We start from the raw sequence: 26177 nt of genomic DNA, 5'->3' as shown, positions 1-26177 counted from the left end.
TCCGCACCCGGGATGCGCGTCCACCAACCCTGGATCCACAGTTAGATCTCAACCAGCACTCCCCAGCTGAGGTCTCGTCCCACCCAGCGTCCCACAAGCCCTGAATCCCACGATTAGACTCACCGAGCTCGCTGCGACTGAGGTTTCGTCCCCACAAACCTGTGGATCGCCACATTAGACTGCGCAGCTCACTGCCTGTGTGGTCCCCCCCGAGCGTGCCACAACCCGCCTGATCAATTAGACTCAACCAGCTCACTGCGGTTCGCTTCCCCACAACCCTGATTCCCGCACATTGACTCACAGCTCCTGCGCTTGGCGTGTCCTCGACGCGTCCCAAACCTTGAGTCCCTAATAGCGACTCGCCATGCTCCGCGCTGGTCGTGCCGCACAACCCCGTGATCCCCAACACTTAGACTCACCAGCTCATCTCGGCGTCGTCGGGCCGACCCCAGTCGCTCCCACAACCCCTTGATGCCCACATTAGACGCTCACCATGCTCTACTGGGTCGTCCCCAGCCCCAGCGTCCCCACAACCGTCCTGGAAGTCCGCGACATTAGACTCGCCACGCGGCTCGACTGGTCGTCCCCACTCCAGCGTCCACAACCCCTGTGATTCCAATTACGAGCTCACCAGCTCACTGGTCGTCACATAGCCGCCTGAGTCCCACAGCATCAGGACTCACCAGCTTCATGCTGATCCGTACCCACCACGCCGGCTTGCGCAAATACCCTCTGAGTTCCCGACATCGTGACTCACCAGCTCCTGGTTTTCGGTACCCGCACGTCCCAGTCGTCCTCCACAACTCTGATTCCCACATTTAGACTCACCAGCCTCAGCTGTCTGTCCCCACCCGAGCGTCCCCACAACCCTGCATCCCACATGTAGACTCACCTAGCCTCACTGGTCGTCCCACCCCAGCGGCGTCCCACAACCCTGATCCCAATTAGTATTCAGCCAGCTCTAGCTGGTCGTCCCCAGCCCAGCGTTCCCCAGCAAAACCCCGTGATCGCACTGATTAGACTCACCAGCGTCACTGGTCGTCCCCACCCCAGCGGTCCTACAACCACCTGAATCCCACTCATTAGATCTCACAGTCTCACTGGTCGTCCCCACCCCGGAGCGTCCCCAAACCCCGCTTTGATCCCACATTAGCAGCGCTCGTGACTAGCCACGATGGTGTTGGCTCCGCACGCCCAGCGTCCCCACAATCCCTCTGATCCCAGCGTATTAGAGCTCAGCCCAGCTCCGTCAAGGGGTCGCGGGGCGGTGACGAGAAGGTTGTCCCACAGTCCTCCAGGCCGCGGTCCCAGGCAACCTTCGGCGCTCGGAATCGATCCTCACATTAGACTCATCCAGCCTCACTGCGTGTCGTTCCCGCCACCCAGGCTGTTCTTTTTGCCCACAACCCCTGATCGCATCGAGGCTGTCAGGATGGTCTTGGCTTTCGAGGACACTGCAGCCTGGTTCGTCCCACAGACCCCGCACACGCTCGGGGCTGTCGCCACATGGTAGACAGGCACTAGAACAGTCTCAAAGCTGCTCGCGTCGGCGCGTGGCGCTGTCCCCGCTCCGAGAGCCATCTTCCTAGGCACTGGCGAGGTGCGGGGAAGGCCATAGCAAGCTTCGTAACGGCTCTCGGCTACGCGTCGCAGACGGAGGCTGCCGGAGTTTCAGGCCATGCTGTGTGTTGCGTGCCATGCGCATTTCGTGTCACGCGCGCTCACGTTGGTTTTTGGCGCCAAGACAAGTGCCAGCGCGCTCTCCCGTCTTTAAGTGACTCTGATTTGTGTTCCGACTGTTAGAAAGTGACGGTTACGGGGGTTGAGCTGCGTGGTGGATCGCGCGAGCTGATTGGACACAAAAAAATGCGCTGGGCTGGGTGGCTCTGTTCATCCGGTAGCTGTCTCACATAGAATACCTCCAGTCGCGTGTGTGTCTTCCTTGGTCTCATGCTGGCCAGTTACATTTTTTTTGTCCCGCTGCATCAGCCACCGTCGCGCCCTGGAGGCGCGCCGTACCGCCCGCTCGTTGGTGAATATCCCAGCGGCCGGTTCGTGAAGCACGGCCGGGCCGCGTTACCCACATGTTACATAGCTGCTCTTGCGCCCTAATGCTAGTCTGGGTGGTAGAGAAGCTAACTTTGGCGCCCGAACGGCCTCTCTGGACATGATTCTGCCGGCCGGGCGGCAACGACCCCCCATGCCGTCACCTTCCCCCTGGCAGTGTAGTCGTGCTTGATCCGCTGCACTCCGCCGACCGGCAGGGATGTCGCACGGCGCCAAGTTACAAACCCTGCGAGCTGAAGCGCTGCGCGGATGGCGATCACGAGATTCAGGGGGGATGTCTTGTATTAGAGTCCTAAAACCTGGCGTGCTTCATTACTCCGCTAACGTCCGAACGAACCTAACACAGTAATCCTACACTACCTGAGCTCTGATTAAACCCATATCTAACCGCTAACAGGTATCAAATAGTGATCAGGAGTTACGGTTCCCGGAGGGCATACGCGGCCGTTACCAGGGTGACGTCTTCGCGGGCAATTACCCCTCGGCCCCGGGGACGTGCGGCATAAGACGCCTATGCAGCCCGTCTAATGAAGCCGTCGCAGACTCTGCGCGGCAGTAGCAAGGAGCTTCAGCGGTGTCGCCTTGTTCGGTTGAAGAACGTAACTTGTGGCCGGCATAGAGCGGACGCGATTGCCGCACATCCTCAACGCTTATGCGGTTCCCATGGGAAAATACCTGTTGGGTGCTCATCCGTACTGCGTCCTATTTTGCTTAAACCCGGACCCTTTTTTTCTTTTTTCGCACTGATTGTTCACAATGAGTAAGGTTTAACATCGATGCAACATGCAGTAATTAGTAAAACATAAGCAATGTGCAATAGAATTGTAAGTCACACTCTCGAAACAATCTGTAACGGTAACGCTCCGTTACTGGAAAATATACAAGTCTCAATTGTAGTATCGGTTAGACTCACAATATTAATAATTTGTTGCGATTATTTGTCCGCTACTGTCACGTTGGTCTTATTTAATTTTATTTATTATTCTGTACTTATGTTTTTTTATTTCGCTTTACGCACGCATTATTTTCGTGTAGTACATTTTCTCTTTCCTGCTTGCCAGCGAAATACTCTTATCTGCAGTAGGCAATCAGTCTACCTGTTACATCTGTAGTTCACAGAGCATACATGAAGGTATGATAGCTAGCTTTAGCGAACATCCTGTTTGTCCAACAAGGCCAATGATTGAGTGGCAGACTATAAATACTAAGTGTCGTAATATAATGCGCGGCGGATAGTGAAATAGCTTGAGATTTGTCCAGTGCTTCGCGCGATGAACGTATGTCCATAATCATACTCGCCGGCCCCCTCGGGATCGATAGGAACGCATACATCGAGCTAGCCGATAGACAACGACATTGCGATGAGGCACGGCGCGCAAACGAGACACAACAACACAACACACAACACACACAACACAATCCACACACGCAACCCACGTTTCACACACCGACAGGCACGAACTACACACACGCAAAGTATCACAGCAACCACACACACAACACACCCAGACAATACAACAAACACGACACACACGCACGCTGCGATCGGACGCATTGAAAATATTTGGAATTAAGTCTTTTCAGTGATACGCGGTGGAAAAAGATTGTATACCTTCATCTCCGTATTGCAGCGGACATCGCTCGGGTGTAGTGTGAGCGCATAGCATGAGGTGCGGTTATGAGGGGAAAGAGGAGGAGGTGGGTGAGGACGGGGAGGTGCGGGAGGGGGGACGGGGAGGAGGTGGAGGCGGGGGAGGGGGAAGAGGGTAAACGAAGAGACCGCCGCAGTCGTTTGGGATGATGCAACTCCAATGGCTGTTAGCGTAATTCTTTTCCAATGTTCTTAATGCAGTTATACAGTGTATTTTTTCTGTCGTATTCTTGATATTTCGGGCTAAGGAACAGTTCCACGAGGTTCGTGGCTTGCGTCGGCGTTTTCGCTTCCGCTCAAACGTCCCCGCGGTAGTCCAGATCTAGGATTTCCCGCTCGCGGCCATTTAGGGAAGGATTTTGTCCGAGCTCTGTGGTGCTACCACTTCAGTGGTGTGGTTGCGGTGTGTGTAAAGAGTAGTAAGCGGGGTCCTAATAGCTAGCGAGATTAAGAATATAAGTGATAAGATGGATTGAGAGAGAGGAGCGAGAGAGAGCGAGCAGCGAGCTGAGGGCGAGAGAAGAGATATAGCGAGAGAGAGCAGCAGAGTAGAGAGAGAGAGGGGAGCGCATCAGAGAAAAGAGAGAGAGGAAAGAGCGCGTACGCGCGCTGGGAACACGAAGCTGAGTCAGGGGAGAAAAGAGAGCGCGCGTTGGTGCAATGCAGTGGCTGCGAGTGAGTAGAGGTGGGATACACTACACCACTGACTATTAAATGCTATCCCGTCTTGCCATTACCCGAACCAAATTTAGTCCGGCTTTTTTGGCGAAAGCTTCCCGTATAGGATTTGCATTTTAGAAGACGTTCGGCTACTGTTTGCCACGACGACACGTTTTCTTGTTCAAGCTAGCGCGCGGGCGCCGCCGGCCGTGCGCTCATCGATACGTGTTCGCGGCTCGGCCCTGCTGCGGCCCACGCCCGGTACGGAGCCAGTCACATTGCCGGGGCTCTCGTGTTCCAAGAGAGACCTGAAGGCGTTCGCCCCGTATACCCGATACCGGCCTCTCCTCGCCTCCGGGGGACGACCAGTGAGCTGGTGAGTCTAATGTGGGATCAGGGGTTGTGGGGACGCTGTGTTCGGACTCAGCTGGGGCCGCCCAAGTAAGTGAGTAAGTGAGTGAGTGAGTTGAGCTGTAGAAAAGTCCATAGAAGTTAGTCCAGCTCTAGGGTTGCCAGTCGTGGACTGGGAGGGGGTGTCAGGCAGCTACTATAACGTAGAGTTTGACTGTGAATGATAGCACTATGATTGCAAACTGTGTGACGCGGCTTCACCTGACCCCACTGACCTCTGACCTCTGGTGTCGGCAGGCGATCTGTGGAGCTACGACTACGCGCGCGGGGAATTTGCCGTCTCGCCGGAGCCGGACACGCACGTGCTGGCGATCGAGCACTCTCGCCACCGCTGCCTGATCCTTGCGTCCGACGGCCTGTGGAACATGCTGAGCCCGCTGTCAGCGGCTGCCGTCGTCGAGCAGGCTGAACGCATGGAGGAGGAGCAGTACTGGCAGAAGTCCAACGGTAGCAAGGTAGGTGTCGCCACGTGCTTGTCTGAGGTGGGGCTGCCACCTGACCACCTTGCAGATTGTTTAGCTGACTTGGGTTTTTTTTCCGCGGGTTACGCGGAATCATAATGAGATCATTCCTCTTCCACAGGCTTCCTTCCCGAACATTAACCCGTCCTGCATGCTCGTGGACAAGACAATGGGGCGCTGGCGCAAGCGCAACTTGCGCGCAGACAACACGAGCGTCGTCACGGTGATGCTGGATCCGCAGGGACCGTCGCGCTCCACCGTCCTGCAGCGACACCTCAACCTGCTGGTAAGCGCCCCCTACCGCAACGCCCCCTACCGCAACGCCCCCTACCGCAACGCCCCCTACCGCAACGCCCCCTACCGCAACGCCCCCTACCGCAACGCCCCCTTCGTCACATGTCTTCCATGGCCACGTTGCAGTCTCATACTTTTTCGTCGATCCGTGTACAGTGATTAAAAAGTTGTACGCGTAGTGTACGTACATGTGTTATGTATACTGGAATATGTGTTATGGATACTGGTTGTTAGTGGAAGAATTGCTAGCTGGTGTGAGTTGAACTCATCATTTGTGGTAGCTGGATATCGCCTGTAGTCACTGGTAGTTGACCTGACCGTCGTCGTGTGCATTGCAGCGTCTGAGGAAGAGGAACGGATCGCTCAGTACGAGTCACCTCGTTCTCACGGACCCTTCCTCCACACCGAAGCCAAAGACTCCCCCGCAGCTGCCGCAACCCAACACACTGTGGCACTCCGCGCCGCGCATGGGCACTTCCAGTCTACTAGGTGAGCGACCCAGCCCTGCTTCCCATGTACATGTGACAAGCATTTGCTGTTCCTCCATTTAGCGTTGCTGCTACTGTTGTGTCATAATTGATGAGGTTATGCAGAGTATAGGTAGAGGCAACACTTGGGTGAGTGAGCCTTCCATCAAGCAGTAACAGTGAGTGAGTGTTGTATATAAACTTGGGTAATGCGTATACGGTCATGTCATGGGCACCGTTCTCGCGTGTGACGATTGCTTAGTTACCATGTTCGCTGGTTCTTACAGGTGCACATAAGAAATTTGCCGATAGCGAACACTCCGCATTTTCGCGGAATCCCTTCTCAGCGACCGTCCTACCACCACGTGGCAGCACCGTCGATGCTAGCGAGCAGAGTGCGTCGTTGCGGTCGAGCAGTGAAGGTGACCTCCTGCCCCCCATGCCGCCATGCGTCAATCCCAACGGGCCAATCACCGGCGCCACCTGTGAGCAGCCGCCAATTCCCGTTGCCGTGGCGACAACGCGGCAGACGACCGTGGACGTCGAGGCTCCAGGCGACCGCACGGACTCGCCGCCGCAGCCAGCAGCGTTCTGTGTCTCAGCGAGCGGTGGCGGCCCCACACGCGACGCAACGCTCGTTGCCGAAGTCATCACGGTGGACGCGTCGCCGGCACCAGGGGGCGCCGGCAGTCCCGTCCGCCCGACGGCCGTCAACAAAGTTATCCTTCCTGCAAAGTACAAGCAGCGGCTGGAGGCGAGGGCTGCAAGCGAAGCCAGGTTGTCGTCCGGGTGCGGGACACCACAAGGTGGCGCCGCCGTCGTCGCGAAGCCGCTCACTGACCAGGACTGGACGTGGAACATCGACTTTGACTGCGGGGAGATCGTTGAAATTGAGCGCGAAGAGGAGGAGAAGGCGACGACGACGACGTTAGAGGAAGCACGGGACGTCGTCGCTGCGTCGCCTCGCCTCAGCGCCCCCTGTCAGGGACGCGGCGTCGCACCGACGATGCCCGGGAGGGTGGGGGCGCCGGCGCGGCGGCTGGCGCGCTCGCGGACGCTGGGCTGTGCGGTGGAGGCGCGGCAGACAGCCGGGGCGACGCACACGCGCCGCATGGTGCTGCGCCAGAAGAGTGTTGCCGGCGTGAACAGCGTCATGAGCCGCGTGAGTGACTACGTGATGCGGCGTGACGCTCCCCCTGCTGGCTGCGAGCCGGTGCGCGTGTTTGCCGCGCACAACTCGGAGGACAAGCGGCCGGCGCTGTCCGCTGGCTGCAGCACTGCGGCGCGGAAGGCCTGCAAGCGTAAGCTGTCGCACGCGTCGCAGGAGGCTGTGCCAGCGAAGCATCGCGTCACGCGCTCACTCATCGCCAAGACAACCGGCTGCAACGACGCAGGCAGCGGCGGCCGTAAGCTCACCAAGAAACCCAGTCTGCTGCAGCTGGGACGGCAGAAGCTGCTGCGACTGACGACTCGCTCCAAGTACAACCTGCACTGAGAGCGGTGCGCGTCACGTGTCACGCAGGTTTCCCCCGCGCCGCCGCTGTCACCGATTCTTCAGGCGGCTTTGGTATGTAAAGCGATACGGTAACACGAAAAACGTCAAACACAAGAACAGAGGGCGCTGCTTCAGTACTGCGATGCGACGGGCGTGGACAAGCAGAGCACTTCTACTCAAATTTACAGATTTTTAACATGTTAGGGGAGGGAGAGGCCGTCATACCGGCGCACAGGATCCTGGGTGTGTGTGGTCTTGTAATTTTGCGAGCAAGTGGGAAATTTTTGAGTTATATTTACAGCATAGCATAAAATGTGTGTGATGTGCATAGTAGAGTCTTGTTGGCAATTCATGAATATATTTTCATGTTAAAGAAGTAGGACGTGTTATTATATATTGAATCTTAGGGAAAATAGACCTATATCCCACCGCAGCGTCATAGGCAATTTTCCGACGCGATATTGTGATTAAAAGATGAGTGCAACTCGAGCGTCCTAAAGGTGTCTTAAATATCCTGGTTTTATCAATTCAAATGTACAGTCAGTTACACGTGATTTTGATGTTATGCGTCATGTTATTGTCGACAGACTTTAATTTTTATATTGAAACTAGCAGATATTTTGGGAAGTACAATTTTTAGGAATTTTACCTGAGATTAGCATGTACTTGGACAGCTGTAAATTGCATTGTACGGTAAATTTTTTAATTATTTTCTGCCACGTGTTGATTACCAATGTCCTGTGTATTATATAGGGTTTTTTGGTTTTTAGTCCTAATAATTTGTCAGCAGCTCTATAAAGTCTTTCTCTGTCGTGTTCGATCTCGGCGGACCTTATGTGGGCACGTCACCTGTCTTCCTATATGTATTGTGCATGTTTTTTATGATAGCCTGAGGCTTGTGTGTATGTGTGTGTGTGTGTGCGTGACTGTTTTGATTGTGCCTAGGGCCCTAGGCTATATGTTAATGATTTTCCTGCAACTAGGTTACTGCTAAAAACGTATGTATGTGAGTCTAGTGTTGAGCGTGATGGAAAATAGGAAGGGTGCAGATGAAATATTGATGAATGATGAATATATGAATATATGTCAAATATAAAACAAAATATAGATATATGTCAAATATGAATGAATGATTGCAGATGAGCAAGTGTGAATGTAGCTGTGCCCGTGCGTCACGTGTGGCAGCCTCCCTCAGAACAGGGTTACAGGGGTTATAGAAAAGGGTTAAGTTGCACACCTTGCAATTACCAAGTCGACCACGTGAGTATAATAATTATATGTACTGTCTGTAATAAGTGCAAATAATCCGTCACATTGTACTGTAAAATGAGGACTATTTTTGTCAAATATTATCAACTCATTTCTGGACCATTTTCACTTTAGTAATTCGTGCATGTAGTTGCAACATTAGAATTTAATAATATACAATGTATAATCACTGAGCTGTATTGTTTTGACTATTTATGAGTGAAGCTAATACTATTCACACATCATTTTTACATTCAAATAAATTGTAAAGCCATCCAAAATATTTTTGTAAGTAAACTCCAAATTATGCTGAAATTAAAAGAGATTATTTTTAATCCCACAAGTCTATTTTGACCCATAACCCATACCAGATGGAAACAAAGAGACAGAGTTGAAATATCATTACAAAATTGGATTTATTCCATTATAAAATTATACAACAAAGCTATGATGGATCTTCCATTAACTAATGTGGTCGCTGTATCTGTAAAGCATATGATCAGTGAATACATATATTTAAATTTCGTTTCTTTTGGCATTTTGGGATTCAATTTGTAATAGCTGTCAATATCATGATTTTACATGTAGGTTCGCTCGTCAGACAACATTATAGCAAATCAAGTAAGTAAGCATTTACAATGCAAGCATAGAGTAGCCTCCCTGTTTGGACACTGCATCTGCGTAACAACTCGACTAACTCGCACCCAATCTTGATTGCCGGATACATGTAAATTGTGCTCAGTAGCTGTTTCCAGGCATCGTTAGTGCCTTATCCATGAAGCGTCTCTTTGCAAAGCACAGCCACCACTGTAATGGAATAAGGGCCAAATAGCATTACGAACTATAAAGTGCTAGACCAAATCTATATTGATACACCATAACCCCCGGGGAAGGGGGCACCCCCTACAAAATAGGGTAGGTGTGTGTCCATTGAGAGATGAAATGGGAGGCTCCGGTACTAACTCAGCACATTGAAATGGGGGTCTCCGGAACAAGGGTTAGCTGAAAATCATGATGCTCCAGAACTGGACATGTTTGCGAGAGGGGGTCTCCGGAACGTGCGGAAAAAAGGAGGACCTATGCTCCGAGATGGGAAATATGTGAAAAGGGGGGTCTGGTGCGGGTATTTTGAGGTGTGCGCACACCTACCATGGACTATATAGGGAGTGCCCCCCACTCCGGGCCATAACCCATATCAGGTGCTGTCTTCCCCTTTGATGTGCTTGACGTATGCACACGATTGCACATAATTAATTCCAAAATAGCCCACCTACCTTGGTAGGTTTGTCCGTAACAGGATCAAAGACTTTCTCGGACACCCTCACGCCCGTTTCTTGTCGGATCTGTAGGATGTACAGACGCATCGTCTCTGCAAGAAACGGACACGCGTCGGAATGAGGTGGGATTGAGCGCGAGTCAACAAGCATTCCATGATGGCAGCTGTACTAAACCACATCAGAAGTCATGGCAGAATCTGGTGAAGCAACAAACCAATTAGAACAAGGGTCGAGTTGGCAAAATCTGAGAAATCTGGGACATTCTTTTGACAGGGGGCGCCACTAACTACGGTGAGCGTCACCTTCTTCATTGCGGTCAGCGGGTCGAGCAAATATTCCGTTAAGCGGGAATCCAGCCTCGCCTGGAATGTCGAAGCGCTGCAGAGCGAGTGTGTGCATCTCCTTGAGCGCCTGATTCTTGGAGCCGCACTGTAAGCAGACTACATAATTACACCCGGCCGTTGTGACGAGATCGCGTGATCCGCGTAGATCTGACCTTGTGACGAGATCACGTGATCCGCGTAGATCTGACCTTGAGATTCAGCGGTAGTTATGTCGGGGAAATATCTGGACTGACGGCAATAAGCATTGCTCGGTTAAAGCCGTAGTAGTATACGAAACTCGTGACTAGTTTTGAACATCGTGTGTAACATCGTAGCAGCTCTTTACTGTGCAGTGGGATGAATAGGCTATAATTGCCTTACACACGTGCTAAAGAAAAGCTTGTAGCCCGACATGATCTGTACACTCACGCAGAACCCAAACACTCATTGTAATGTAAGGAGCTACCAGCAGTCATGAAGACGGTTGTTAACTTATCACAATGTACACCCGTAAGGCATGTATGCATGTAACGGATCTAGGCTACAGGCACTCACCTTCTGCAACTTCTTTAAAGTCTCTGTGATGTAAAGTGTTATATAAATAAGGGTCCTATCTGCTTCACTCTGAAACGGAAAGGGATTGATGTTTGTTTCTTTACCGCAGAACATATAAGATGCGTGAACCACACTAACACACCATCCTCATGACATCAGCTTGTTCTGTCATCGATTAGAAAATTGCAAATTATGTCTATTTGTACTACGTACCTTTATTTCATAATTTCTGAAGAAGACATTTGCTTTGAAGAAGTAGATAGCCTCATCAATGATATCCGAGTCACCAGCTGTGAGAGAAATAATCATATTACTAATATCATGAACATCTCTCTCTCTCTCTCTCTCTATATATATATATATATATATATATATATATATATATATATTAGAATATTAATTAATATTAAATATTGATAGAGTATATAGATATGTACATGTTAATACATATTACCTGATTAAACAAAAAAAATAATCTGGCCAATCACAGACAGTGCTATTATCACTTATATATTTTATAGTAGCAAATAGCTACAAGTTATTCTCAGAGCTACACCAGTCATAGGGGAGGGGGAAAGGAGGGGGCTCTAATAGCAAAAGCAGTTCAGTCCTTTGTTAACAGTCAACAAATCCATGTTTAACCCTCCTCTTGAGGGTCAAAAGGTTATCCGACACTTACTCTTCGCATGTCAGCGGAAAGTACATTTCATGGTCCTTTTAATAAAGCCATAAAAATGGTAGGTCACCGCTGAAACAAAATTTTTTTCAATCGCTCCGTTAGACCATGTCCTCAGAAAATGTGTAAAATCGGCGCCTGTCCCGCCATTGACCTTTGACCTGTGACCTCCAATTTCGACACAGTGATGGCTTTTCCTACCATGATGCTATACACCAACTATACGAGCTAGGTCAAGCGTTTAGATTTGTGCCGGCAATCTGCATTTCCTCCTATACCTTAAGTTAAGGAGGAAATGTTCCCCTTCTTTACACCCTTTGACTCCCCAAGCTTCGACATCCCCCAACTCGTATTCGGATTATACCGCCCACGTCCCGAATATCGTGACGCGTACGTCGAGCCATTTAGATTTGTGCCAACTGTTGCGGATGGACGGACGGACGGACGCACGCCACATGCACGCACGCACGGACGATCATGCGATTCTACAAGCTGCACCTGACTTTGTCAGATGAGCTAAAAATATAACAAAACGACAGTTGGTGTACTTAAACTACATCCAGCTGCATACCTTCTTTAGGTGCCGGACCCTTGAACTGTGTCTTGAGAGGCAGCATGGCCATGTTACCTACCTTAAGCGTAGACGTCAGGCTTGAATGGTATGCCTGCATGTGCAAAAACCGATTAGGTCATTACATCTAATACATACACATATAGAGTAGCGGGAGGAGAAAGGAGGGAGAGAGAGGGCTGGAGCTAAGGAGAGAGAGGAGAGAGCTTAGAGGGTAAGAGGAGAGAGAAGAGAGAAGAGAAGAGCAGAAAGGGAGACGAGGAGGAGCAGGCAGGGAGGAGGACGAGAGAGGAGGGAGAGAGTAGGTGAGATACGAGGAGAAGAGATAGGAGACGAAGAGGAAAAGGCTAGGAGCGTAAGTAGACGAGGAGAAACAGAGTAGGAGAGGTGAGGGAGAGGGAGAGCTAACGGCTTGTGACCTCGGTGTCCTACGCTCTTGCTACAGGGCTATATGAGCAGCAGTGCTAGAAAGCAGCAGTGAACCTTTGCAGCATGGCAGACTAACTGGTAACCCATATTTAATTCATTCATGGTTGCGTAATTGTGTTTTTGGTTTGTTTGTATTAGAGAAAACTCCCTTAACCTGATCAGACCACAGTAACTTCAGTTTTAATTTCCCAGGGTGGTCAGGCTTTATCAGTAACGTTTATCTTGCCACAGGACAAACATTTCTTATTGTATCACATGGCCACAGCTGTCTGCATGCCTAAACCCAGCAGCTGTCATCAAATTAGCTTTGTGATGCCGCACGCAAAGAGCCACACGGTAGAGCTAAGTAACATAGTATATATATATATATATATATATATATATATATAGATATATATATATATATATATATATATATATATACTACGCGAGAGAGAGAGAGAGACGTAGAGAGAGAGAGAAGAGAGAGAGAGAGAAAGAGAGAGAGGAAATAAATAAAACCGTTACAGATATCAATGAGGTCCATAACATGACATTATGACAGAGATGCAAGTAAATTCAACTTGTCGAAGAAAGATAATCACAGAAAAGACATCAAGCACGAGGAAATTCACTAAAGATCTATGCAGAAGAACCACAACATCAATAAGGAAATATTTTACTTCAAGAATTGTACCCATCTGAAACAGTCTACCTGAAGCGATAGCGAATGCACCCACAAAAAACTCGTTCAAAAAGATAAGACTTAAATAAATTTTGGGTACTCAAGAATACTATATGACATTTTAATGCAGACCATCAGAATGTGGCAACAGAAATACACTATGGTAGTATGGAATGACTTAATTGTAGAGACTAGTACTGGTGAGGAGCACTAATGGACCTGTACCAGAAACAAAATGCTAATTAAAAGTAATGCTAAGTAATAACTATATTGGTTAGCTAGTATGTACTAAGCTACTGTTACTAGTACTCGAACTACGAGTGGCATTTGTACTCTAGTAGTATAGTAGTAGGTGTCTGACTAGTGCAGTGCTAGTTGTAGCGCGGGAGAGGGCGGTCAATTCCATGACAAGCAGTGCTCGAAATAAGCGTTGTCCGGTTGTCGAGACAACGCAGAATTTGTGCCGGACAACCTAGCCAGTCTGAGACATTGTCCGGTGGACACACAAGAAAAAAGTTGACGAAAAACGACTTTATTTATGTTTTCTCAGGGGTTCTCCATGATGCACTTAATAGCCTGGGGCCCGCATTAATCTATGGTGTGGGAAAGCAACGCATACCAGCTGCTTTTCCAACACTGGTATATGTCAGGTTTTCTGATTTATGAGAGGTGAACTCGATTTGGAACAGCAAACAGCAAGTTCACCCCTACATTTTGGTATTTTATTCCGCATTATTTTTTGAATTTTCCGATGGCCTTTGCCCATGCAAACAAACAGACATGGCAGTGGGGATTCATGTTGATCCGAAAGTTCAAAAAAAGAGAATTGTTGTAGTCAGAATGAAGGCTGTACATGTACCTCAAAAGTGCTGCAAATACGCATCTCCTGCGATCTACATTTATCAAAATTTCTGGGAGGAACCCCCATACCCCCCCCGCTTGGTTTTCCCCTCCTTGAATCCGAGACCCGCCACTGAACAATACATATCTTGGGAGCAGAGAACAAGGAACAAATGTCGCCTTTTCCATGGCACCCAAAACAAAGATTGCAGAGAAGGTAGATGACTGTAGGTGGAGAGGGGAGCGAGGAGCCATTAAATATTAAGTCATCACTATTTTGCGGCAGTTTGCTGTTTTTGGCCACCCTTGTTAAAAAATCCTGGCTACACCACTGTTTTTGGGTGTTTTCTGACGCATATTATTATGTGATTGAAATAGGAGATTTGGGGATATTTTTTTGGGACAACCAGAAATTGTTGCGGACAACGCCTGATTGATGCCTGGGTTGTCCGCAGGACAACCACATTTTTTTCTTATTTCGAGCACTGCAAGGTGTGGTGTTGTCCCCGGGGGTCACTTATATATGCCGGTATTACCCCATGTGAGTTCCAAATTTTGCGGTTAGGGGTGTTTTCAACTTCTAAAGCGGGCCCGCGCGCGGAGCAAATAGGCCCCCTTTAAAAAGGCTAATCGCAATAAGCCTCGGATCGTTCAAGTCAAGCACCGCGCCCGCAGTAAGCCCCCCTCACGGGCCCCCTCCATTCCGCTCCACTCTTTGCCCTCCACTTGTCTGCAAGACCTCGCAATAGGGGGTAGGGTCCGGGTAGGACTCTTTCATTGTGTATGCAATAGGGGGTGGGAATATTTTCATTGTGTATGCCATACACCCATTGACAGTTTAACACTGCGCATGGCGCTTAGTCTAAGGTCAAAGGTTCGGAGAGGAGTTTCCGTCCGAAAGCGCGAGTAAAATGCGGCGAAACAATGGCGTTAACGTGTAGTGTGAAGGCTGCTCAAACGGATCGTATTGGCTTAAGAAAGACTTTTAGAGCATGCATTGACCATAATTTCAATGTATCAAGTGTCATGTCACATCAGGTCATCCATTATCGGTGCTCTATTCCTGCTACATGCACTGTTTCTCGACACAAAGGTGAGCGACCTGCGTATGCAAGGCAGGATAACCATCGAGATAAACAATATGGCGGAGTTTACTCGCAATCCGGGCTTCTCGCGGAGATGCTAACTAATGGCGCAGACACAGAGCGCAGAACGTCAATGGTTATAGGGGTGGTATCATTCTTCAATTGTGTCTGCAATAGGGGGTAGGGTTTTCCAATGTGCAGTTTCGCACTAGGGGGCCTATTATTTTTAGTGAGAACGCACATGGGGTAATACCGGCATATATATGACCCCCCGGGGGTGTTGTCATACATAGACTCATAGTCATACTAGTCATACGCTATACTGATTGGGTGTGAGTCACAACTGACACTGTGACTGAGACAGTGACAGTGTGGTATGTGGACGTGAGTGCGTGACAAACAAACTGTTAGCGATGACAAGCACAGTCAATTGCGTCGAAAGGCGGAGTCTAAGCGAAACAAATGTAACAATTACTCAGATAGACATTTTTGTACTTACTGGCATTGTGATCTCTTTTGATACAAATATTAACAACTCTCCGAAACACAACACCCTTTCCTGTACAGTAGTGCCCTCTAACGCGAAACGGCACGAAAATATCTGTGAAAGAGGCAGCACCGTACTGTCTTGCTGAGAGCAAGGAGCTAGACGCCAGTGACTATGTTGTAAATGTCGTGTGTAAATAATCGTTCGTTCAGTTGGACACGCTGTTGCGCGCGTGTTTGAACTTATGAGCATGATCGATGTATTCTGCTAGTCTTTTATTTATAATTCACGGTAGAATATGCGTTATGCCCAGTTAGTAATCGGTCCTGCTGGCAGCGGAAAGGTAAATAATAGTGCTAGCTCTACTACTTTTACTGTTTTAGTACTACTCAGCCTCTACTCTCTACTAGTACTAGTACTACTACTAGTACTACTACTAGTACTAGTACTACTACTAGTACTACTACTACTACTAGTACTACTACTACTACTAGTAGTAGTACTCACTAGTACTAGTACCTTCGGCAACTGTACGCGGCTATAGTATCTAGAGTAGAGCTAATAAGGCATTGCAAGAGACTTCGTGCAAGAGCAACTCATTTGTTTTCATTGCTCCTGATCACTTGCACTGGAACTCGCCAGTCAAAGGGTCGTTGTCGTAACAGGTACTACAGATATGTACCGCGAGTACATATCTGTATACACAAATGTACCTGACCAATGTTGTTTCTACATAACCGTACCGCTGCGCTCCATTTACGTACCTCGGCGGGAAGTATCGTGAAGTCGCGTGGTATTGTCGTAAAAGCCGGAAATCGGTCCAGCTCACCGTGGGTGTTGCTATCCCCCGGGCGTAGAGGGACGGTCACGTGATACAGTTGACGTATACTTCAAAATGATTACTAATACGGTAACGATAACTCCAACACCTCCAACGGGAAATCTTACACTAAATATATATATCTCGTAGCGCTTTATATAGGCGGTGTGATCCACAAAAATTAATCTATGGTGTGGGGACAGATATCATGATGCAAAAAACTCTAACCCTAACCCTAACCCTAACCCTAACCAGTAACCCTAACCCTAACCCTAACCCTAACCCTAATCCTAATCCTAATCCTAACCCTAACCATAACCTAATACTAATACTAATACGAATAATATTAATCCTAATACTAGTGCTGCCATCGTGCGGCGTCCCTCCACGCCCGGGGGATAGCAACACCCGCCGTTCGCGCCATGTGAATATATTCCCGCCGAGGTACGTAAATGGAGCGCAGCGGTACGGTTATGTAGAAACAACATTGGTCAGGTACATTTGTGTATACAGATATGTACCTCGGGTACATATCTGTAGTACCTGTTACGACAACGACCCTTCGTGCGCAACTGCAACGTGCAAGGGACCAGGAAAGAAGGGACTAAAGGGTTACAGAGCATGCACTGATGCAGGAGCATACACACAGAGAGCTAGTACATGCGAGAGCATGCAAGTACGGCAAATACTATAGTACAGTAAAACTCACATAAGTCGCCATCGCCTAACTCGTCAATTCGCATAAGTCGTCATGGAAATCAAAGTCCCAATTTTCTCTAATGATAAATCCATTAGAATATAGCCCCGCCTAAGTCGTCATTTACAAGTCGTCATTATGTACAAGTCGTCGCCCTCAGACATGCAGGTCCCATGTAATACAAACAACAGTAAAAATCCTATCTGTAAGTCGTCATCAGAAATGCGGATGGCACAGTGTATGCAGCCCAATGTACAGCGAATGTACATGCGTGCCAATTGCAGCTTTTTTCTCAATTCCAAGAAAGAGTTTTGCTGTCGCTCCCTCATACCAGCGGTGCCCACCCCCCCTACATATTCAGTAATGAACATGCATGCCCCATGCTACTGAAACAATCAGTGCACTCCCCTCACCCCCACCCACCCGTACTTGCTGTCCCAGCCCACAGGCACGTGCGCAGCCACGATGTGCATCGCCTCAGATACGGGTGTAGCCGGCTGCTTTGTAAGTCATCAAAATGACGATATACACGCATAAGTCATAATTTTGGCAACTTACACATAAGTCGACGAAATGACGACTTACGCGTATATCGTCATTTTCGTAAGTCGTCACAAAAATGCTGGTCTCAAAAGTGCCGACTTATGCGAGTTTTACTGTACTAGCATGACTTGTGAATATAGAACGGACTCACTCAGGCAGACTTGAGGAAACTGTACTACAAACACTGTGAATGTGCATAACCCTGCAACCTTCTTACAAAATCACTTGCTATATCGCACTTGACGCAGCTATAGACGTGTATGTGTATTTGTGTGTGCATGTATATACATGTATATATATATGTATACTGTATACGTGCGTGTGCATGTATTCCTGCATGCGTGTGTATGTGTATATAGGTACATATATATGCATGTGCGTGCATTCCTGCATGCGTGCGTATGTGTATATAGGTACATATGCATGTGCGTGCATTCCTGCATGCGTGCGTATGTGTATATAGGTAAATATGCATGTGCGTACATTCCTGCATGCGTGCGTATGTGTATATAGGTACATATGCATGTGCGTGCATTCCTGCATGAGTGTGAAGCACCATTTATATAGAGAACATGTTGGGCCTAACTTGGAAAAAATCTATGTCTTATACGCGGGTTTTTACTGGTATATGAATATATGTCAAATATAAACAAAATATAGATATATGTCCAATATGAATGAATGATTGCAGATGAGCAAGTGTGAATGTAGCTGTGCCTCGTGCGTCACGTGTGCAGCCTCCCTCAGAAGCAGGGTTACAGGGTTAGTAGAAAAGGTTAAGTGCCAGCACCTGCTGCAATACCAAGTCGACGGCACGGTGAGTATAATCAATTAGTATGTAGCTGTCTGTAAATAAGTGCAAATAATCCGTCCACATTGTACTGTATAAATGAGGACTAGTGTTTTAGCTCATCTGACATAGGTCAGATGCAGGCTTTTTGTAGGAATCGCTTGATCGTCCCGTCGATTGCGTGCCGTGCGTCCGATCGTCCGTGCGTCCGTGCGTCAAACAGTTGGCACAAATCTAACGGCTCGACGAGCGGTACCACCTGATATTCGGATGTGGGGGTAATCCGAAAACGAGTTGGATGTCCGAAGCCCTGGCAAGTCAAAAGTCAACGAGTGTAAAAGAAGGGGAACATTCACTCCTTAACTTAAGGTATAGGGAGAAATGCCAGAAATTGCGGCACAAATCTAAACGCGGCTCCGACCCCTAGCTCGTGATAGTCGGTGTAGTAGCATGCATGGGTAGGACGAAAAAGCCATCAGCTGTGCCGAATTGGAGGTCACAGGTGCCAAAGTCAGTGGCACAGGGGCAATTTTTAGGACATTTTCTGAGGACATGGTCTGACGGAGCGATTGAAAAACTGTTTTGTGTTTCCGGCGGTGACGCGCTAGCAATTTATTATGGCTTTTATTGAGAAGGACCAATGAAATGTCGCTTCTGCTGACATGCGAAAGAGGTAAGTGTGCGGATACCTTTTGACGCCTCAAGAGGAGGGTTAAACTGGGATGTTGGTTGACTGGTCTGTTAGAAAGAAATTTGAACTGCCGGGATTTGCTAGTAGAATCTATAATGGACTGATGGTATGAGGCTACAATCGTCACAGTGGAAATTTCAAAGCTAAATTTGTTAAAGAAGGTGTATGTTCCTTAAATCGTAATAAGTTTCTATGTCATTCGTACTGTCAGTATGGTTACATGTAACGGTAACGGTATGCGCACTGGGTGCTGCAGTTTTTGCCTGCCGTTAATTGCTTGCAGGTGGCAGCTTCTATTGCAATTGGCAGCCCTGTAGCTTGCGTAAGGTAAAATGGATGAGTGCTTACCTATTCTGTCTTGCAAATAGGTTGTTGCTACTACGAAATGAAATGGGAGCTCCAATCTTTAATCTGAAGACACTTAAACGTACGCGCGCCCCTCTCGTGGCAATTTCATAACGATCCGCCCACGAACATTCTTTAATGAAGGTTCTGATAGCGCTCCTGTGCATTCCCACTGTTTCGGCGTGTATGTTGAAACAACATTTGGGACTAACAGGGTTTACTACGAATCCGCTCCACGTCCCACCACAAGGAGTATCAACCGGCAGTACGACGTTAGATGACGGGCTGTCGGCTATGGCGGCACTTGTTGTCAAATGATTATCTAACTCATTGTCTGGACGGCAGTTTTCCACTTAGTAAATTCGTGCATGTAGTTTGCAACATTAGAATTAATAATATACAATGTATATCAACTGAGGCTTGTAAATTGGTTTGAAACTCATTTATGAGTGAAGGCTATATACTATTCACACCATCGATTTTACCATTCAAATAAATTGTAAGCCATCCAAAATATTTTTGTAAGTAAAACTCCAAATTATGCTGAAATTAAAAGAGATTATTTTTAATGCCCACAGATCTATTTGTGACCCATATACCCATACCAGATGGAAACAAAGAGACAGAGTTGAAATATCATTACATAAATTGATGTTATTTCCCATTATAAAATTATGACAACAGAAGCCTATGATGGATTTCCATTAACTAATGTGGCGGGCTGTCTCCCGCCCCCCCCCCCCCCCCCCCCCCCCCCCCCCCCCGCCCCCCCCCCCCCCCGCCCCCCCCCCCCCCCGCCCCCCCGCCCCCCCACCCCGCCCCCCCCCCCCCCCCCCCCCCCCCCGCCCCCCCGCCCCCCCCGCCCCCCCCCCCCTCCCCCCCGCCGCGTCCCCGCCCCGCCCGCCCCCCCGCCCCCCCCCCCCCCTGCCGGCGCCGCCCCCCCGCCCCCCCCTCGCCCCCCCCAGGGGTGGTGAAGCATGATGATTCAGTGGGGGATAGCATATAATTGCAATTTCGTTCTCATTTCCTGCATTTTAGAGGAAATTCAATTTGTAATAGGCTGTCAATATCCGATGTGATTTTACATGTAGGTTCGCTCGTCCAGACAACATTAATAGGCAAATCAAGTAAGTAAGCATTTACAATGCAAGCATAGAGGTAGCCTCCCTGTTTGGAACACTGACCATTGCGTAACAACCTCGACTAACTGCCGGCACCCAATGCTTGATTGCCGGATGACCATGGTAAATTGAGTGCCTCAGTAGCTGTTGTACGCCAGGGCATCGTTTAGTGCTTTATCCCATGAAGCGTCTCTTTGCAAAGGCACAGCCCACCCACTGTAAGTGGAATAAGGGCCAACCTAGGCATTACGAAGCTATAAGTGCTAAAAGCCAATATCTAAGCAATTGATACACCATAGCGCCCCGGGAAGGGCCACCCGCCCTACAAAAGTAGGGTAGCTGTGTGTCCATTGGGAGAGATGAAATGGGAGGGCTCGGTACTAAGCTGCAGCACATTGAAATGGGGGTCTCCGGGAAGGCAGAGGTTAGCTGAAAACTCATGAATGGCTGCCAGCACTGGACTGTATTGCGCAGAGGGGGTCTCGCGGAACGTGCGGAAAAAAAGGAGGACATAGCTCCGAGATGGGGAATATGTGAAACGGGGGGGGTCTGGTTGCGGGGGTATTGGTTGCAGGTGTGGTGCGCACGACCTACCATAGGTGACCTATAAATATGGGGAGTGCCGAAGAGGTAGGGAAAGCCGAGCCCACACCGGGGCCGAATAAGAACCCATATCAGGTGCTGTCTTCTCCCTTTGATGTGGCTTGACGTACTGCAACACGATGGCTGCATAATTAAATTCAAAAATAGCCCACCTACTTGGTAGGGTTTGTTCGCGTAACCAGGATCAAAGAGCTTTGCTCGGACAACACACCCGCCGTTTCTTGTCGAATCTGTAGGATGTATCGAGACGGCATCGTCTCATAGCAAGAAACGGACACGGTGCGTCGGAAATGCGGTGGGATTGGAGCGGCGAGTCCGAACAAAGCATTCCATGATGGCAGCTGTAAGCTAAACACATGCAGAAGTTTCATGGCATGATCTGGTGAAGCAACAAACCATTAAGAACAAGGATCGAGGCTTGGCAAAATCTGAGAAATTACTGGACATTCTTTTGACAGGGCGGCCACTAACATACGGTGAGCGGTCACCTATCTTCCATTCGCGGTCAGGCGGTTCGAGCAAATATTCCCGTTAAGGCGGTAATCCAGCCGCCTGGAGTCGACAGCGCTGGCAGAGCGAGTGTGTGCATGCTCCTTGACGCCTGATTCTTGGAGCCGCACTGTAAGCAGACTATCAATAAATTACACTCCGGCACGTTGTGACGGAGATGCGCGTGATCGCCCTAGATCTGACCTTGTGACGAGATCACGTGATCCGCGTTAGATCTGACGCTTGTGACGGAAGAAATCACGTAGATCCGCGTAGATCTGACCTTGAGATTCAGGCGGTAGTTTAGCGGGAAAATTCTGGACTGACGGGCAAATTAAGCATTGCGTCGGTTAAAGTCCGTGAGTAGTATACTACGAAACTCCGTGACTAGTTTGAAAGCATCGTGTGTAACATCGTAGGCAGCTCTTTACTGTGGCAGTGGGATGGAATAGGACTATAATTGCCTTTACACACGTCTAAGAGAAGCTTGGTAGCCCAGACAATGATCTGTACACTCACGCAGAACCCAACCCACTCATTGGTAAATGTAAGGAGCTACGAGCAGTACATGAAGACGGTTGTTAAGCTTATCAAATGTACATCCCGTAAAGCATGTATGCATGTAACGGATCTAGCGTACTAGGCCACTCACCTTCTGCAACACTTCTCTTAAAGTCTCTGTGATGTAAATGTGTTATATAAATATAGGGTCCTATCTGCTTCCACTCTGAAACGAAAGGGATTGATGTTGTTTCTTTACCGCCGAACATATAAGATGCGTGATACGCACACTAACACACTACCGTGTCGCCCCCATTAGACAATCAGCTTGTTCTGTCATCGGATTAGAAAATGGCAAAATTATGTCTATTTGTACTAGATACCTTTATTTCATAAATTTCTTGAAGAAGACATTTGCCTTTTGAAGAAGTAGATAACCTCATCAATGATATCCGAGTCAGCCAGCTGTGAGAGAAATAATCATATTACAATATCATGAACGAGTCCCTACCCCGCCCCCCCCCGAGGCTCACGCCACCCGCCCCAGCCCTCTCGCCTCTCTCTCTCATATATATATATATATATATATATATATATATATATATATTAGAACTATTAATTAATATTTAAATATTGATAGAGTATATTAGATATGTACATGTAATACCATATTACCTGATTAAGACCAAACAAATAATCTGGCCAAATGCACAGGTACAGTGCGTATTATCCACTTAATATATTTATTTTAGTAGCAAATAGGCTACGAAGTTATTCTGCACAGAAGCTTAGCAACCAGTTCATAGGGGAGGGTGGAAGCGAGGGGGCTCTAATAGCAAAAGCAGTTCAGTCTTTGGTTAACAGTCATCAAATCTCATGTTTAAGCCCTCCTCTTGAGGGTCAAAAGGTTATCCGACACGTTACCTCTATCGGCATGTCAGGCGGAAAGTAACATTTATCATGGTCCCTTTCAATAAAGCCATAAAAATGGGTAGGCTCCACCGCTGAAACAAAAATAGTTTTTCAAATCCGGGTTCCTCCGTCAGACCATGTCCTCCAGAAAATGTGGTTAAAAAATCGGCCCTGTCCCCCCATTGACCTTTGAGCCCTGTGAAACCTCCATATTTCGACACAAGGTGATGGCTTTTCCATACCACTGATGCTATACACCAACTATCTACGAGCCTAAAGGTCAAGCACGTTAGATTTGTGCCGGCAATTTTGACATTTCCTCCCTATAACCTTAAGTTAAGGCAGGCAAAGTTCCCCCTTCTTTTACAGCCTTTGACCCCCAGCTTCGACATCCCAAATCGTTTTGCGGATTACCGCCGCCAGACGTCCTGCGAATATCGTGACCGTACGTCGAGCATTTAGAATTTGGCCCACTGTTTGACGGATGGACGGACGACGGAGCGGACGCAACGCCACGCACGCACGGCAGCGGCGATCCAATGCGATTCTACAAGCTGCACCTGACTTTGTCAAGATGAGCTAAAAAAATATAACAAAACGACAGTTGGTGTACTTAAACTACATCCAGCTGCATACCTTCTTTAGGTGCCGGACCCTTGAACTGTGTCTTGAGAGGCAGCATGGCATGTTACCGATACCTTAAGCGTAGAGTCAGGCTGAATGGTATGCCTTGCATGTGCAAAAACCGATTAGGTCATTACATCTAATACATACACATATAGCTGTACCTGCGTGGTCCTACGCTCTTGCTACAGGGCTATATGAGGCAGCAGTGCTAGAAACGCAGGCAGGTGAGACCTTTGCAGCATGGCAGACTAACTGGTAACCCATATTTAATTCATTCATGGTTGCGTAATTGTGTTTTTGGTTTGTTTGTATTAGAGAAAACTCCCTTAACCTGATCAGACCACAGTAACTTCAGTTTTAATTCAGGGTGGCAGGCTTTATTCAGAACGTTTATCTTGCCAGCAGGAAAACATTTCTATTGTATCACATGGCCACAGCTTAGTCTGCCATGCACTAACCAGCACTGTCAATCACATAGCTTTGTGATGGCAGCAAAGAGCCACACGAGTAAGGCACTTAAGTAACATATATATATATAGGTATATATATATATATATAATATATATATATATAATATATATATATATATATATAGTACTATAGAGAGAGAGGAGAGACAGAGCAGAGAGAGAAGAAGAGAGAGAGAAGAGAAAGAGAGAGAGAAATAAATAAAAAGTTACAGAATACAATGAGTCCATAACATGACATTAGTGACAGAGATGCAAGTAATTTCATACATTGTTCGAAGAAAGATATCACAGAAGACCATCAAGCAGAGGAAATTCACTAAAGATCTATGCAGAAAGCAACACAACATCAATAAGGAAAAAAATATTTACTTCAAGATTGTACACATCTGAAAACAGTCCTACCTGAAGCGGATAGCGAAAGCACCCACAAAAAACTCGTTCAAAAAGATAAGACTTAATAAATTTTGGGGTACTCAAGAAATGACTATATGACAATTTTAATGCAGACCATCAGAAGTGGCAACAGAAATACACTATGGTAGTATGGAATGACTTAATTGTAAGAGACTATACTGGTGGAGGAGACCTAATTCGGACCTGTACGCAGAAACAAAATGCTAATTAAAAGTAATGCTAAGTAATAACCTATTACTGTTAGCTATAGTACTAAGAGCTACTGTTACTAGTACTCGACTACGAGTGGCATTTGTACTCTAGTAGTAAGTACTAGTAGGTGTCTGACTAGTGGCAGTGCTAGTTGTAGCCGGGAGAAGGCGCGTCAAATCCATGACAAGGCAGTGCTGGAAATAAGCGTTGTCCCGTTGTCGCGAGACAACCAGAATTTGTGGCCGGACAACCTAGCCAGTCTGAGGACATTGTCCGGTGGACAACCAAGAAAAAAGTTTGACGAAAAACGCAGCTTTAATTTATGTTTTTCTCAGGGGTTCTCCATATGCACTTATAGCCTGGCGCCCGCCATTAATCTATGGTGTGGGAAAGCAACGCATACCAGCTGCTATTTCCAACCACTGGTATATGTCAGGTTTCTGATTTATGAGAGGTGAACTCGGATTTGAACCAGCTAAACCAGCCAAGTTCACCCCTACATTTTGGTATTTTATTCGCATTATTATTTTGAATTTTCGCGATGGCTTTGCCCATGCAAAACAAACACTACAGTGGCAGTGGGGATTCATGTTGATCCGAAAGTTCAAAAAAAGAGAATTGTTGTAGTCAGAATGAAGGCTGTACATGTACTCAAAAGTGCTGCAAATACCATCTCTCCTGCGATCTACATTTTCAAAAATTTCTGGGGGAGGACCCCCATACCCCCGCCCGGTGCTTGGTTTTCCACCCTCCTGGAATCCAGACGCCGCCACTGAAACAATAATACATATCTTGGGAGGCAGAAGAACAATGAACAAAATGTCGCCTTTTCACACTGGCACCCAAAACAAAGATTGCAGAGAAGGTAGATGAGCTGTAGGGTGGGAGCGGGAGGCGAGGAGCCATTAAAATATTAAGTCATCCACTATTTTGCGCAGTTTGCTGTTTTTGGCCACCCTTGTTAAAAAATCCTGGCTACCCACTGTTTTTGGGTTTTCTGACCATATTATTATGTGATTGAAAATAGGAGATTTGGGGATATTTTTTTGGGACAACCAGAAATTGTTGCGGACAACCTGATTTGATGCCTGGGTTGTCCGCAGGACACCACATTTTTTTTCTTATTTCGAGCACTGCAGGTGTGGTGTTGTCCCCGGGGGGTCACTTATATATGCCCGGTATTACCCCATGTGAGTTCCAAATTTTGCGGGTTAGGGGGTGTTTTTCAACTTCTAAAGCGGGCCCGGCGCGGGAGCAATAGCCCCCCTTAGCAAAGCAATCCCGCAATAAAGCCCTCGGAT

General features: G+C 47.9%; 2 protein-coding genes across 3 annotated transcripts in view; one reads left to right on the top strand and one right to left on the bottom strand.

Annotated features, from left to right (window-relative positions):
• The window catches only part of LOC106812847, an 11980-nt gene extending 3032 nt beyond the window's left edge, over positions 1-8948 (top strand). Inside the window, exons 2-5 of the mRNA XM_014816829.1 lie at positions 5027-5244; positions 5372-5536; positions 5883-6033; positions 6299-8948. Of these exons, the coding sequence (XP_014672315.1) occupies positions 5027-5244; positions 5372-5536; positions 5883-6033; positions 6299-7506 (1742 nt within the window). The 3' untranslated portion in view covers positions 7507-8948. The remainder of the gene's footprint in view (positions 1-5026; positions 5245-5371; positions 5537-5882; positions 6034-6298) is intronic.
• Positions 8949-9145: 197 nt separating this feature from the next.
• LOC106812854 (actin-related protein 2/3 complex subunit 3-like) overlaps positions 9146-26177 on the bottom strand; it is a 19500-nt gene continuing 2468 nt past the window's right edge. Inside the window, exons 1-7 of one of the 2 annotated variants that reach the window (XM_014816838.1) lie at positions 15674-15692; positions 12157-12250; positions 11123-11199; positions 10910-10978; positions 10334-10460; positions 10029-10123; positions 9146-9561 (exon numbers count right to left, since the gene is read on the bottom strand). In XM_014816838.1, the coding sequence (XP_014672324.1) occupies positions 9493-9561; positions 10029-10123; positions 10334-10460; positions 10910-10978; positions 11123-11199; positions 12157-12250; positions 15674-15679 (537 nt within the window). In that variant the 5' untranslated portion in view covers positions 15680-15692 and the 3' untranslated portion in view covers positions 9146-9492. Of the gene's footprint in view, positions 9562-10028; positions 10124-10333; positions 10461-10909; positions 10979-11122; positions 11200-12156; positions 12251-15673; positions 15693-26177 lie in introns of those variants that run through there. The other variant, XM_014816837.1, reaches the window with a different exon arrangement.

The sequence above is a fragment of the Priapulus caudatus genome, unplaced genomic scaffold, assembly GCF_000485595.1.
Source record: "Priapulus caudatus unplaced genomic scaffold, Priapulus_caudatus-5.0.1 Scaffold693, whole genome shotgun sequence".
Taxonomy (NCBI): Eukaryota; Metazoa; Priapulida; class Priapulimorpha; order Priapulimorphida; family Priapulidae; genus Priapulus; species Priapulus caudatus.
Note: the sequence above shows the minus strand (reverse complement) of the source record. Positions and strands in the feature narration are given on the sequence as shown.